At 31.8% G+C, this 13,652-nt stretch overlaps 1 protein-coding gene across 5 annotated transcripts in view; it reads right to left on the bottom strand.

Moving 5' to 3' along the window:
* The window catches only part of LOC134681126 (squamous cell carcinoma antigen recognized by T-cells 3-like), a 33,458-nt gene that overhangs the window by 3,289 nt on the left and 16,517 nt on the right, over window positions 1-13,652 (bottom strand). The window contains exons 11-18 of one of the 5 annotated variants that reach the window (XM_063540566.1): window positions 10,920-10,978; window positions 10,240-10,349; window positions 8,978-9,090; window positions 6,957-7,033; window positions 6,207-6,300; window positions 5,890-6,116; window positions 5,113-5,329; window positions 4,323-4,447 (exon numbers count right to left, since the gene is read on the bottom strand). In XM_063540566.1, the coding sequence (XP_063396636.1) occupies window positions 4,323-4,447; window positions 5,113-5,329; window positions 5,890-6,116; window positions 6,207-6,300; window positions 6,957-7,033; window positions 8,978-9,090; window positions 10,240-10,349; window positions 10,920-10,978 (1,022 nt within the window). The remainder of the gene's footprint in view (window positions 1-4,322; window positions 4,448-5,112; window positions 5,330-5,889; window positions 6,117-6,206; window positions 6,301-6,956; window positions 7,034-8,977; window positions 9,091-10,239; window positions 10,350-10,919; window positions 10,979-13,652) is intronic. The other 4 variants (XM_063540568.1, XM_063540567.1, XM_063540569.1 and 1 more) reach the window with 4 other exon arrangements.

The raw sequence follows: 13,652 nt of genomic DNA, 5'->3' as shown, positions 1-13,652 counted from the left end.
TGATGCTTGCTATTCAGTTAATTGGTCCCATTAGTCCATTGACATTATAACTTCTTGGCCCTGATTGATTGATAGACATTTTTGAATGTATGAACATTATCCAATATAAATTCTCAGGAGAAAAGCTATTTTTTTTATTTTGGTTTTTGCTGTTATAAAATCAATAAAAGAGCAGAGTTCCAATGACCCCATCATTGCACTTATCTAAATTTCCAAGAGGCATAACTCTTTCAAAACAAGAATGTGTCCATGTACACGGATACCCCACTCACACTATCATTTTCCATGTTCAATGGACCATGAAATTGGATAAAAAATATAATTAGGCATTAAAATTAGAAAGATGATATCATAAGGAACATGTGTACTAAGTTTCAAGTTGATTGGACTTCAACTTCATCAAAGACTACCTTGACCAAAAACTTTAACCTGAAGCGGGACAGACAGGCGAACAGACAGACAGAAGGACGAATGGACAAACAGACTATAGTAGGTGGGACATAAAAAGTTGATTGTTCACCATCATAAACTTGTCCGAGATATTACTGATATAAACCTATATTAAAAGCTTCATAAAAATCTGGCAAGAATTGTACCAGTGAGAGCGCTAACAAGGCCATTTTCCATAAATTGAATATTTCCAAGGGGCATAACTATTAAAAACCAGATGCTCCGCAGGGCGTAGCTTTATACGACCGCAGAGGTTGAACCCTGAACGGTTGGGGCAAGTATGGACACAACATTCAAGCTGGATTCCGCTCTAAATTTGGATTGTGATTAAATAGTTGACACAGCATAGGTTTCTGACACAGAATGAATGTATTCAAATGAACTTTTTTGTTTTCTCTTAGAGCAATTCACTATGCTGTTGAATATTAATCCTCTCAAAAAAATGTTTGAAGAAATTTTCTTTTTATTTATGAAATTTTAAATGAGAAAAATTGAACCCAATTTTCTAATCACATCCCCATTTCCCTTATTCCAAAACTAATTTCAATTAAAATATTCTAATGGAGTTTGCAACAATTACTATTCATTTAAATACATCATAAAATATTAAGATGTAAAAAAAACCTCACTGAATGGTAAAGATTATTTAAATTTATCAGTTGGTAGTAAAAAGTGAATATACATTGTATATTGTATATAACAAAGATTTAAGTTGATTCTGGACAAAGAAAGATAACTCAAATTAAAAAAAATTCTTGCAGATATTTCTTGCTTATATACTGGACAAAGAAAGATAACTCTTTATTAAAAAAAAATTAGCTATTTCACAATATTGTGAAATTAGATATTTCTTGCCATTGCACAATACTGTGCAATTGAAAAGACTTGCTTTTGCACAATACTTAATATAATAATTTTAGATCCTGATTTTGACCAAAAATCTAAGTACATGTTTAGATTCAGCATATCAAAGAGGCCCAAGAATTTATTTTTTGTTAAAATCAAACTTAGTTTAATTTTGGACCCTTTGCACTTTAATTTAGACCAATTTTAAAACTTGACCAAAAATTAAGAATCTACATACACAGTTAGATTTGGCATATCAAAGAACCCCAATTATTCAATTTTTGATGAAATCAAACAATGTTTAATTTTGGACCTCGATTTGGGCCAACTTGAAAACTGGGCCAATAATCAAAAATCTAAGCACATTTTTAGATTCAGCATATCAAAGAACCCCAAGGTTTCAATTTTTGTTAAAATCAAACTAAGTTTAATTTTGGACCCTTTGGACCTTAATGTAGACCAATTTGAAAACGGGACCAAAAATTAAGAATCTACATACACAGTTAGATTTGGCATATTAAAGAACCCCAATTATTCAATTTTGATGAAATCAAACAAAGTTTAATTTTGGACCCTTTGGGCCCCTTTTTCCTTAACTGTTGGGACCAAAACTCCCAAAATCAATACCAACCTTCCTTTTATAGTCATAAACCTTGTGTTTAAATTTCATAGATTTCTATTTACTTATACTAACGCTATGGTGCAACCAGATGCTCCGCAGGGCGTAGCTTTATACGACCGCAGAGGTTGAACCCTGAACAGTTGGGGCAAGTATGGACACAACATTCAAGCTGGATTCCGCTCTAAATTTGGATTGTGATTAAATAGTTGACACAGCATAGGTTTCTGACACAGAATGAATGTATTCAAATGAACTTAAAATTTTTGTTTTCTCTTAGAGCAATTCACTATGCTGTTGAATATTAATCCTCTCAAAAAAATGTTTGAAGAAATTTTATTTTTATTTATGAAATTTCAAATGAGAAAAATTGAACCCAATTTTTTAATCACATCCCCCTTTCCCTTATTCCAAAACTAATTTCAATTAAAATATTCTAATGGAGTTTGCAACAATTACTACTCATTTAAATACATCATAAAACATTAAGATGTAAAAAAACTGCTTGTTATCACTGAATGGTAAAGATTATTTAAATTTATCCGTTGGTAGTAAAAAGTGAATATACATTGTATATTGTATATAACAAAGATTTAAGTTGATTCTGGACAAAGAAAAATAACTCCAATTAAAAAAAATTCTTGCAGATATTTCTTGCTTACTTTACTGGACAAAGAAAGATAACTCTTATTTAAAAAAAAATTTGCTATTTCACAATATTGTGAAATTAGATATTTCTTGCCATTGCACAATACTGTGCAATTGAAAAGACTTGCTATTGCACAATACTTAATATAATAATTTTAGATCCTGATTTAGACCAACTTGAAAACTGGGCCCATAATCAAAAATCTAAGTACATGTTTAGATTCAGCATATCAAAGAGGCCTAAGAATTTGATTTTTGTTAAAATCAAACTTAGTTTAATTTTGGACCCTTTGCATTTTAATTTAGACCAATTTTAAAACTGGACCAAAAATTAAGAATCTACATACACAGTTAGATTTGGCATATCAAAGAACCCCAATTATTCAATTTTTGATGAAATCAAACAATGTTTAATTTTGGACCTCGATTTGGGCCAACTTGAAAACTGGGCCAATAATCAAAAATCTAAGTACATTTTTAGATTCAGCATATCAAAGAACCCCAAGGTATCAATTTTTGTTAAAATCAAACTAAGTTTAATTTTGGACCCTTTGAACCTTAATGTAGACCAATTTGAAAACGGGACCAAAAATTAAGAATCTACATACACAGTTAGATTCGGCATATTAAAGAACCCCAATTATTCAATTTTGATGAAATCAAACAAAGTTTAATTTTGGACCCTTTGGGCCCCTTTTTCCTTAACTGTTGGGACCAAAACTCCCAAAATCAATACCAACCTTCCTTTTATGGTCATAAACCTTGTGTTTAAATTTCATAGATTTCTATTCACTTATACTAACGCTATGGTGGGAAAACCAAGAAAAATTCTTATTTGGGTCCCTTTTTGGCCCCTAATTCCTAAACTGTTGGGACCGAAACTCTCAAAATCAATACCAACCTTTCTTTTGTGGTCATAAACATTGTGTTTATTTCATTGATTTCTATTTACTTTAACTAAAGTTATTGTGCGAAAACCAAGAATAATGCTTATTTGGGCCCTTTTTTGGCCCCTAATTCCTAAACTGTTGAAACCAAAACTCCCAAAATCAATCACAACCTTTCTTTTGTGGTCATAAACCTTGTGTCAAAATTTCATAGATTTCTATTAACTTAAACTAAAGTTATAGTGCGAAAACCAAGAAAATGCATATTTGGGCCCTTTTTGGCCCCTAATTCCTAAAATATTGGGACCAAAACTCCCAAAATCAATACCAGCCTTCCTTTAATGGTCATAAACCTTGTGTTAAAATTTCATAGATTTCTATTCACTTTTACTAAAGTTAGAGTGCGAAAACTAAAAGTATTCGGACGACGACGACGACGACGACGCCAACGTGATAGCAATATACGACGAAAATTTTTTCAAAATTTGCGGTCGTATAAAAAGTCAATCATGGACCATTTTAAAACTTGTCTGAGATAAAGCTGATATTAACCTACAGTATAACTTTTATAAATATCTGGCAAGAATTGTACCTATTAGAGCGCAAACAAAACTGGTTAAGACTGACGACCAGTATTTCCATGTCCTCCGCAACACATTAAACAGGGAACATCAAAGGAGATGTTATATGATTGCAGATGAGACAATAGAAGATTGAATAATGTAGAGGTAAGCATCTATAGGCTTCTTAAAAAAACTTCATAGAATAAAAATATTGAATTTCATTGGCACAAAATTTAATTTTTTAATTATTTTTTTATCGATTACATATTTATTTTGTCAAGTAATATAAAAAAATAAGATAAAAAGTACCTGTGAAAACGTGTTTTTAATGTGATCCTCATCTACATCATAAGCCAGATTACTAACGAATGCTGTACATGAACTCTTGTCAGGTCCCATGTCACCTTGACCTTCATGTAATCTGTCATCTCCATCTGTAAATAATCACGTAAGACAATGCACCAAATAAGAATAGACAATTCTCATGTAACCGACTTTTGACTCCCGAATTTTTTTCCTATTTTTTCTCGAAAGGTTACCCACTCTGTGGTAGGACATACTGGTTCTCAGTCAGGCAAAGTGCAAACTAAATAAGTAAATTCAAGATTTTAATCTGTACAATTTTGAGGGAAAGTATACTGTTTAATGCTTTCTATACATGACTAAATCATCCAAATCATCTAAATTCAGGCCTTCATGAGTACCAAAATGTCTTTCCACAGAGTAGATTACCTGTCAAAAAAATATAGAGCCTGGTACCCAAAGTCAGTAATATGAAAAAATAGACTACTGCTTTTACATTTATAGAACAACTCTGTTTAGACTTTCTGATTGGTCCTAACATTGCCAATGAATTTAAAAGCTAAATTTCTAGCTTGAGCATTCAAAGCATTGACCTATATATTGGTAACTCTAAAAACATAATTTTCATTTTTTCCATTTATTCTGTATGAATTACTAGTAACAAGAACTAGTAAACAGTGATTGTAAAGAAAGAGAAATAAGTTGTAAATTTTAGAAAAACTTTTTTATAGATTGACACATTATCAGTACAAAATTTTTCTATTGCCATCAAAAGTGGAACTAAAATATTTCATACCAGTTTTTTGTACTTTAGCTGGTGGTTCTTCACCCTCAGAACTTTTCCCTTTAAATTCAGGAGGTGGTTCCGAAACCCCAGCCTTGTGACCTTTGAAACCTGGTGGAGGCTCAGACTTCTTTCCTTTATACCCTGGTGGTGGTCCTGACTTTTGACCTTTGAACCCGGGAGGAGGTGGTACCTTGAATACTGATTCTGAAGATTGATCGTCTTCTGCCTGTTAGAAATAATTATATTCATATTGATTGATTGTTTGTTTAAAGTCACTTTCAGCACTGTTCACAGAGAGAACCCTGACTATTAGAAAAGAAAACTGACAATCCTAGTCAATTTAAATTAGAGTCAAACAAACTAGTCTGTGTCATTTTGGTCTCTTGTGGACAGTTGTCTCATTGGCAATCATACCACATCTTTTTTATACCATGTGCAGGGTTTCGAACTTCCAACATCAGTGTACAGTACATTAACCACCCAACATTATTGTTTGTTTATTCTATTATATACATAAAAAACATTTTCCATTGAGTATGTTTCAAAATGAAAGGGGTAACAATCTATCATTTATTTATTCTAATTTGCCTTGCTCATAAAAAAAGATTAAATAAAACATTTTAAATATTATGGAAATATTAAGCATGATTCATGCGAATGGCCTCACAAATCAGCCTACAGTGAACATGATCTATTTGAGCTGATAATTCAAATATTTAATGAATTAAAAAAAGTAAACATGAGATATGATATTTTTATACATAGAATTAACGTCGACTTTCTCACCTTCCTTTTCAACCCATTGCTTGCCTTTTGATCTTCATCCAATGAAATTCTTTCACTTGTATCTTCATGCTTCATCTCTTTCTTTTGATATGGTTTGAAGAACACTTTTTCACTACTTTCATTTTGTCTTTTATCAAATTTTGTATTTTTGTCTTTTTTATTAAACTGTTGTTTCTTGTCAGAATGATGACCTTTGTCAGAATGATGACCTTTGTCAGAATGATGACCTTTGTCAGAATGATGACCTTTGTCAGAATGATGACCTTTGTCAGAATGATGACCTTTGTCAGAATGATGACCTTTGTCAGAATGATGACCTTTGTCAGTATGGTGACCTTTGTCAAATGTTTTCTGTTGTTTCTTCCCTCCTTTTTGGAATTTGGATTTCTCTCCTTCTTCTTTCTCTGCTGCCTAATCAATGAAAATAGGTCAAGGTATTGTTAAAGTTGAAATACATCAAAATATTATAAATGTTGAAATAGGTCAAGGTATTATTAATGTTGGCTCAAGATTGTCAGACCGACATGTATATCTCATGACAATTCTTGGCAAAATATAGATAACTTACTACCTATTAGGTATATATGCAGACAGTCTTGATTTCAAATGGGTCAGTAAGAGCAACTCTGAGATCTCACATGAAAGGTTAAGTGTCACTAGGACATACAAAGGCAAAATGTGCACACATTTATGATGTGTTTTATATGCCAAAACTGAGAAATAATATTATCATCAGTAATCAAAAATTTAGATCAAAGTAAGTTGCAAACCAGAACTAAGATCAAACTAAAAGTCTGTTATCACAATTCTGATCTATGAATCAAAAAGTTAAAATTACTGAGACTTTCATGCAAGTGAGAAGCTTAGCTAGCTGTAAAACCAGGTTTAATCTACCATTTTCTACATAAGAAAATGCTTGTACCAAGTTAGGAATATGACAGTTGTTATCCATTCGTTTGATGTGTTTGAGCTTTTGACTTTACCATTTGATAAGGGACTTTCCTTTTTGAATTTTCGTCAAGAGTTCAGTATTTTTGTGATTTTACTTATTTAATTAAAGTCCTTACCTGTTTTCTTCTTTCTTTGATTCTATCCATTTGTGCATTACATTTAGATAAAGCTGATTCATACTGCTCCAAATCACCTGTAATTCAAGAAATAAAATTTTGACACAGATATATGTTCTGCCTAGATGTTATTTTGATAGAAATATGCAAATGTTAAAATAAAAAATACAAAACTTATAATGATTAAACAATGCAAAACTTTTAAAGTCAATTGACCATGTCTGAGGGGATGGGGACAACTAATCTACATTAAATTAACTCGTATAATTTCACTTGGTTGATTTTATGAATTAGAATGATATAATTTTCTTCTGAATTGTCTGCCCATAGATGGTTACATGTTTTGTGTGATTTGGCGGTTAAATCATTCGGCACAACAGGGTCTACTCGAGAGGTCATATTAATATTTTTGATATTTTGTATCATGCTTTTAGAGATTGATTGATTTATAAAAGATTGTGTTTATTGAAACATATATATGATGACATTTCGAGCAGATTCATAATTTGTATATGATAACTATTATTAAATGGTTGTTATTAAACCATGCAGCCCTTGGCACTGTCGTGTGGTACAGTACATTCCGGTTATTTGCATAGCCTATTTGTCAGACGAAATTATGCAATAAAGCAGAGTATGCTTATATCTGAAATACCAATATGGAGTCAAATAACATGGATAGTGCAGATCAGTAAAGGAAATCCTGATAAAAGATGAACGTCCATAATCCACTTACAACATATTGAATGATTATTTATTCTAATAAAAGTTATTTGTCTACTGTCATGCATTTTATTTCATTGTTTATTCTTTCAATAAAGTTTATATTGAACACATTTAGTTTTAGTTTATTTATGTACCGACTTTTCCTTTACCTGAGATACGAAAATAAAATTGTTCTAAAAATAGATTTGTTTCTATGACCTGGATGTACAAATTATATTGTTACGCTTTGATTATAACAAACTGTTGAACAATGCTACACAGTTTATAATCATTTGATACAATAAATGTGTAATGAACTGCCTTTAATATGCAGAATTTACCGATTGCACAGTGATGTAACACTGTTACTTTAACCTTGTTAGTTTCGTATATGACCGTATATGCAAAGCAATTAACAAGTAATGGGGCCCTGCACGGGTTATTTGCTGGACATGAGTGTTGAAAGTGAGAAAATATAATAATTTTAAGTTAACGCTCTTTTAAAAAAATATTAAAAATGAAAGATTTGATGTATGAAATTCTTCAACCATATATAAATGTCCTGTAATATTTAACATAAATGTAGATCACCCCTAGCCGAATTACGAGATTGCACATTGGATAATGATTGATAATTAGCAAACATAAATTGTTTTAAAACACCCAAAATGTAATTTATGAACAATGTTTGAAATCCAATCAATAATTAACACCTTTTGAGATAGAAGATTATACAATGGTCGTGTTTTTACAACAATCAGCTGATTGACATATTTATGACCTCGAGGCTTAAAATAAAATATGGGAAACTTTACCTGTGTACACATTGAGGCCTTTTTTATAATCCTATAAACACGAAAGAAACTGTTTCAAAACTTTATTTAGATAACACAGAAGTAAATGAGAAATAATATTAAAAATTATGATGCATTCAAAAAAATATACTTAACAAATTGCTGTTTCCGGTCAAAAATCTTGTCAGTTTTAACTAAGCATATCTAGCTGGCGATTTTTTTCTATGCAATTAACCGAAATGCCACTTATGGGCTATGCATATAACCGTACAATTAAACATTAGATGAATGGGAAATGGTTTTGTGCAGGAGAAAAGTATGCTATTAACCGAATTATGCTTTTAAGTGGTATGCAATTAAGTGGAATCGACTGTATTACTGTTTTTGTTCATTATTATGATGAGTATTATATGTGGTTGTGATATATGGCTGTTAACTGAAGAAGAATATATAAAGGTATTGATGATTGGAAAATTTTAACTGCATTTATATATCTTTATCAAAAATATTTTTTGTTCATACCTTCCTCTCTTTCAAAATTAATAAAGGCATCCACAATACTCTCAGGCCAGTCTGATACAGAGTTAAGTGCCCTTTGTAACAACTTTCTGCAATGTTTATTATCACCATAGCACCTACAAAACAAATACAGAGTTAAGTGCCCTTTGTAACAACTTTCTGCAATGTTTATTATAACCATAGCACCTACAAAACAAATACAGAGTTAAGTGCCCTTTGTAACAACTTTCTGCAATGCTTATTATCACCATAGCACCTACAAAACAAATAAAGAGTGAAGTGCCCTTTGTAACAATTTTCTGCAATGTTTATTATCACCATAGCACCTACAAAAAAATACAGAGTTAAGTGCCCTTTGTAACAATTTTCTGCAATGTTTATTATCACCATAACACCTACAAAACAAAAACAGAGTTTAGTGCCCTTTGCAACATTTTTCGAAAAAGAGCAGGCTAATGCTGCTACAAGACAGCATTTGCACCTGCAAAGTGGAAAGGGATTAATATAAGTTGAACAAGAATGTTTCCAAAGTACATGGATGCCCCACTCCAATTATCATTTTCCATGTTCAATGGACCGTGGAATTGGGTAAAAAATCTAATTTGGACTTAAAAGTAAAAAGATTAACCAAAAGGGAACATGTGTATTAAGTTTCAAGTTGATTGGACTTTAACTTCATCAAAAACTACCTTGACCTAAAAACTTTAACCTGAAACTCACACTTTAATTGTGATGTTCAGTGGACCATGAAATTGGGGTCAAAAGTCTAATTTGGTTTTGAAATAAGAAAGATCATATCATAAGGAACATGTGTACTAAGTTTCAAGTTGATTGGACTTCAGCTTCATCAAAAACTACCTTGACCTAAAAACTTTAACCTGAAACTCACACTTTAATTGTGATGTTCAGTGGACCATGAAAATGGGGTCAAAAGTCTAATTTGGTTTAAAATAAGAAAGATCATATCATAAGGAACATGTGTACTAAGTTTCAAGTTGATTGGACTACAGCTTCATCAAAAACTACCTTGACCAAAAACTTTAACCTGAAGTGGGACGAACATATGGTTTCCTCCAACTTTTTAAATGAACCTACAGTATATTTTCTATAGACAACACTTTTGCCCCTGTTGCATAACTCTTTATAATTAAAATAAAATAGAAAGCAATGATAGGTATGAATCTCTAGAGAACATTAAGGTCATGATTTTTTGCTTTTTGATAGACAATGATTCATCTTTCCATAACATTACAACAATCACTAACCTCTCAAAATGATAAAAGTTGAGCCACATGGCGGCTTCATTTCCATGGCCCTCTGTCATGATTTCATTCCATAATTCTCTACCTTTGGTCACATTCTTACAATATTTAGCCTACAAAAAATAAGACAATATCCAGTTTAATAGTCAAAGTAGCTTTAATTGCAAAACAAAAAATGAGGAGTTTACAATATATATATCATAAAATTAAGTTTTGTTCATTTCCAAATTCACTTCTCAAGTGATACAAAAGAACTCTTTTGATATTTTTTGTCATATATGGCAAACAGAACTACTTTTGGGCTCTTTGGGCTCTGCATGACTTCCAAATTCTCATTGCTAATACCAATTCCCTTTTCCAAAACTAATACTTTTCCTCTTCTGAAAAACATGGTGTATGCCAGTGATAAATTTATATACTATATATCTTTCCTTTATTTGTTGATTTACTTAAATTCTGTAGACATCATGAGAACTTATGAGATTTTTTTTTTAATATTTTATTGAATATAATTATTACACTGAAAATAAAAAGACACATTTTGATGTTAAGACAGATTTCCCTTTTGAAAATAAATAATGAATTTAAATAAGATATTTTTTTCAAATATTTTGCTAAACCTACATAAACAAGCTTGTGTCAAGAAAATAAAAAAAATAAAGAGTTATAGTGTATTTACTGACTTCAATACTGGCCCAGAATTGTCTCAGACTTCCACTGGGATCCCCATCAGGTATGGTATCTAAAAACATACAAGTATTCATGATAATTCAGATTATACTGTACACCTAAAGCTTAATATTGCTTGTTTGTAGACAACAACCTAATTTATGAGTTATCTTGCTTTGTCCAATAGGTGTCCATGCTTTTTATAGTCTGTCTCTCGTTTCTAGTTTTTTAAAATAAATTAGATCGTTGGTTTTCAGATTTGAATGGTTTTACACTTGACATTTGGGCCCTTAAGGGAATACGATACAGTAGCAGGGGCAGATAATAACGTTTTCAAAACTGTTCGTGTTGTTTTCGCGACGTTAGTTACCAGGACGTTGTAATTTCGCGATGTTTCTAATAAAAACGTTAATATTTCGCGAAGTCGCTCTAAAAGAAGTCATATTTCGCGGAATATTCACTGACGTCATTAATTTCGATTGTGTGAATTTCAAAAAAGTACCTGCTAAAAAAGTGGCCATGCCGTTTCTAAAAGACGGAGAAATCCGCCGAAAAGCAGTTAGATTAAAGGAAATACTTGAGATGTACAAAAATAAATCAATTCAAATACAATTTTGCATGACGAAATTGAAGAAATGTTTATAGACACAGAAGAGAGTACTGACAGTATAACATGGAAAGACGGAAAAAGAATTGTGGAGCTTTTCAGTCTGGCACTGAATAACTGCCAAAACAGCACGGCCGAGCGGAATCTGCTCAGCGTAGAGAAAGAAAAAATGCAAGGAATTGGGTCTATCTTACTATTTGTTGCTTAAACTGTCACATACTGAAAAACATTTTACCAATAACACGATTTGGAACAAAACGACCTGCAATAGCTAATTATGAGTATAGGTAGCGGCTTAACGTCCAGTGGCAAATATCTAATTGCACATTTATGACATCCAAACATTATTTTAATGAAACTTAAAGAAATGAGTAAACGTATGAACCCGTGATTAATGAGAAAAAATTAACAAAATATGATGGCCGAATCGGGTCTGGTGTTGAAATCCATGCACATAAGTCATTACTACGGCGTGTTGTACAGCTGTGCATCATTTTTCATGACGAGAACAGTTATTTTCATTTATTGATTATGAAGTCGAAATATAATAATATCTTAAATTGAAAAACATCGGAATCAAAATTATTAAGTTTGTGGGTTTTTTTTCTTTTTTTTTTTGTTTTGCATTTGACAGCCTCCAAATTTCACGGAGAATTGTCATTGTTAGGCTAAATAAAACAGACTATCAATGAAATAACAAAACCGACTGCATGTGCGAGACCTTCATTGGAGGACAAGTTCGTATAACACACATATTCGTAAATAAAATAACAAATAAAGAGAGTGTCTCATCCATTTCTTGACTTGAAATTGGCACATAAAAAATATAGTTAGACGATCGGACAGACGAGCAAAGAGTTTTCAAGGGGGTTTCATTGGGGGTTCCGATCCCGGATCCCTCTTATTGTTTTGTCAGATTCGTATCCCGCTTACACTATGTACGTAAGCAATTCTCATATTTTTGTGATTTCCCTGGTCCTGCAGTAGACCTCATTTCCCGTTTTCACGACAAAATAATTTGATTTTCGCTTGTCACTTTTACAAAAAATCGGCAATACAGCGTCACGCTTCGACCCCAATGAGACACACTTTAAATATAGCTCTACTTCTAGACAAACAAGTACGCCAATATTCATACGTATACGCCGTAAAAAAGATTATGTAACTTATCTATTGATAAAGACATCGTACAATGTTATTCTCTTATACCGGCTGCTGTACTTCCTATGAACAATTATATTACAACCTCATTTTCGGTCGATTGAGGCAATAATGGCATGAGTTAAATTGTACAAATGAAAAAAACAGCTCTTTATACTATAAAACAAGAAGTATTGCTTATAATTTAAATTTGAGAGATGATTATCTTTTGAATGTAAAAAAAAAATCAAAATACGTCGGGACCTTTTAAAGTCCTGTTGACGATACGGTAGGATTTGTCATTGTTGAAGGTAATACTGTTATCAATTTATAGTATCGCCTCACTTTATAGTTGGTTCACATGTTGTCATGTTAATAATGGTGTCTATCCTCTTACATTACACGAAGCAATGTAGAACTTATGTTGGACGGAGATGCACCTGTATACTTCTATCTGATTTTCTTTTTTGCCGTACATCTGACAAAGCAATCTGATATAGAATCCTTTTTTATAGTTTTTATTTATTATGAAAAGGATCCTGTCCAAAGTTCGTTTCGTAAATGTTTAGCACAAATGTTTTTCAATTTTATGATTAACCATCTTATAATTTTTTATGATAAGTAACAACGCTTTGAAAAACACCTGCATATACTTGACAGCGAACTCGTGTACGGCGGGAATGAGTACACGACGTGGTTGCGATTAAAACTTAATTTAACGTTATTTAGCGCCATACTGACAGACGTCGTAAAAAATTAGGGTTTATGGCTTTTATTGAAAAAACAAGCACATGGACCCCATTTTCTTTCTTTTGCAATCAATCAAGTACTGTTTCAAGAATACTCCACCAAAATTTCAGGAAAAATTCAACGATCAATTTTTTTCTGCACCTCCGAAAAGACGCAAAAATATGGTCAATTTCTTTATTTCGGATATAGCACTCTAAATCCGGAACAAGATTATTTGATAAAACCTTAAACTTATTTCAGCATGTTGATG

The sequence above is a fragment of the Mytilus trossulus genome, chromosome 8 (assembly GCF_036588685.1).
Source record: "Mytilus trossulus isolate FHL-02 chromosome 8, PNRI_Mtr1.1.1.hap1, whole genome shotgun sequence".
NCBI lineage: Eukaryota > Metazoa > Mollusca > Bivalvia > Mytilida > Mytilidae > Mytilus > Mytilus trossulus.
The sequence above is the reverse complement of the archived record's forward strand: the minus strand, read 5'-3'. Positions and strand labels throughout refer to the sequence as shown.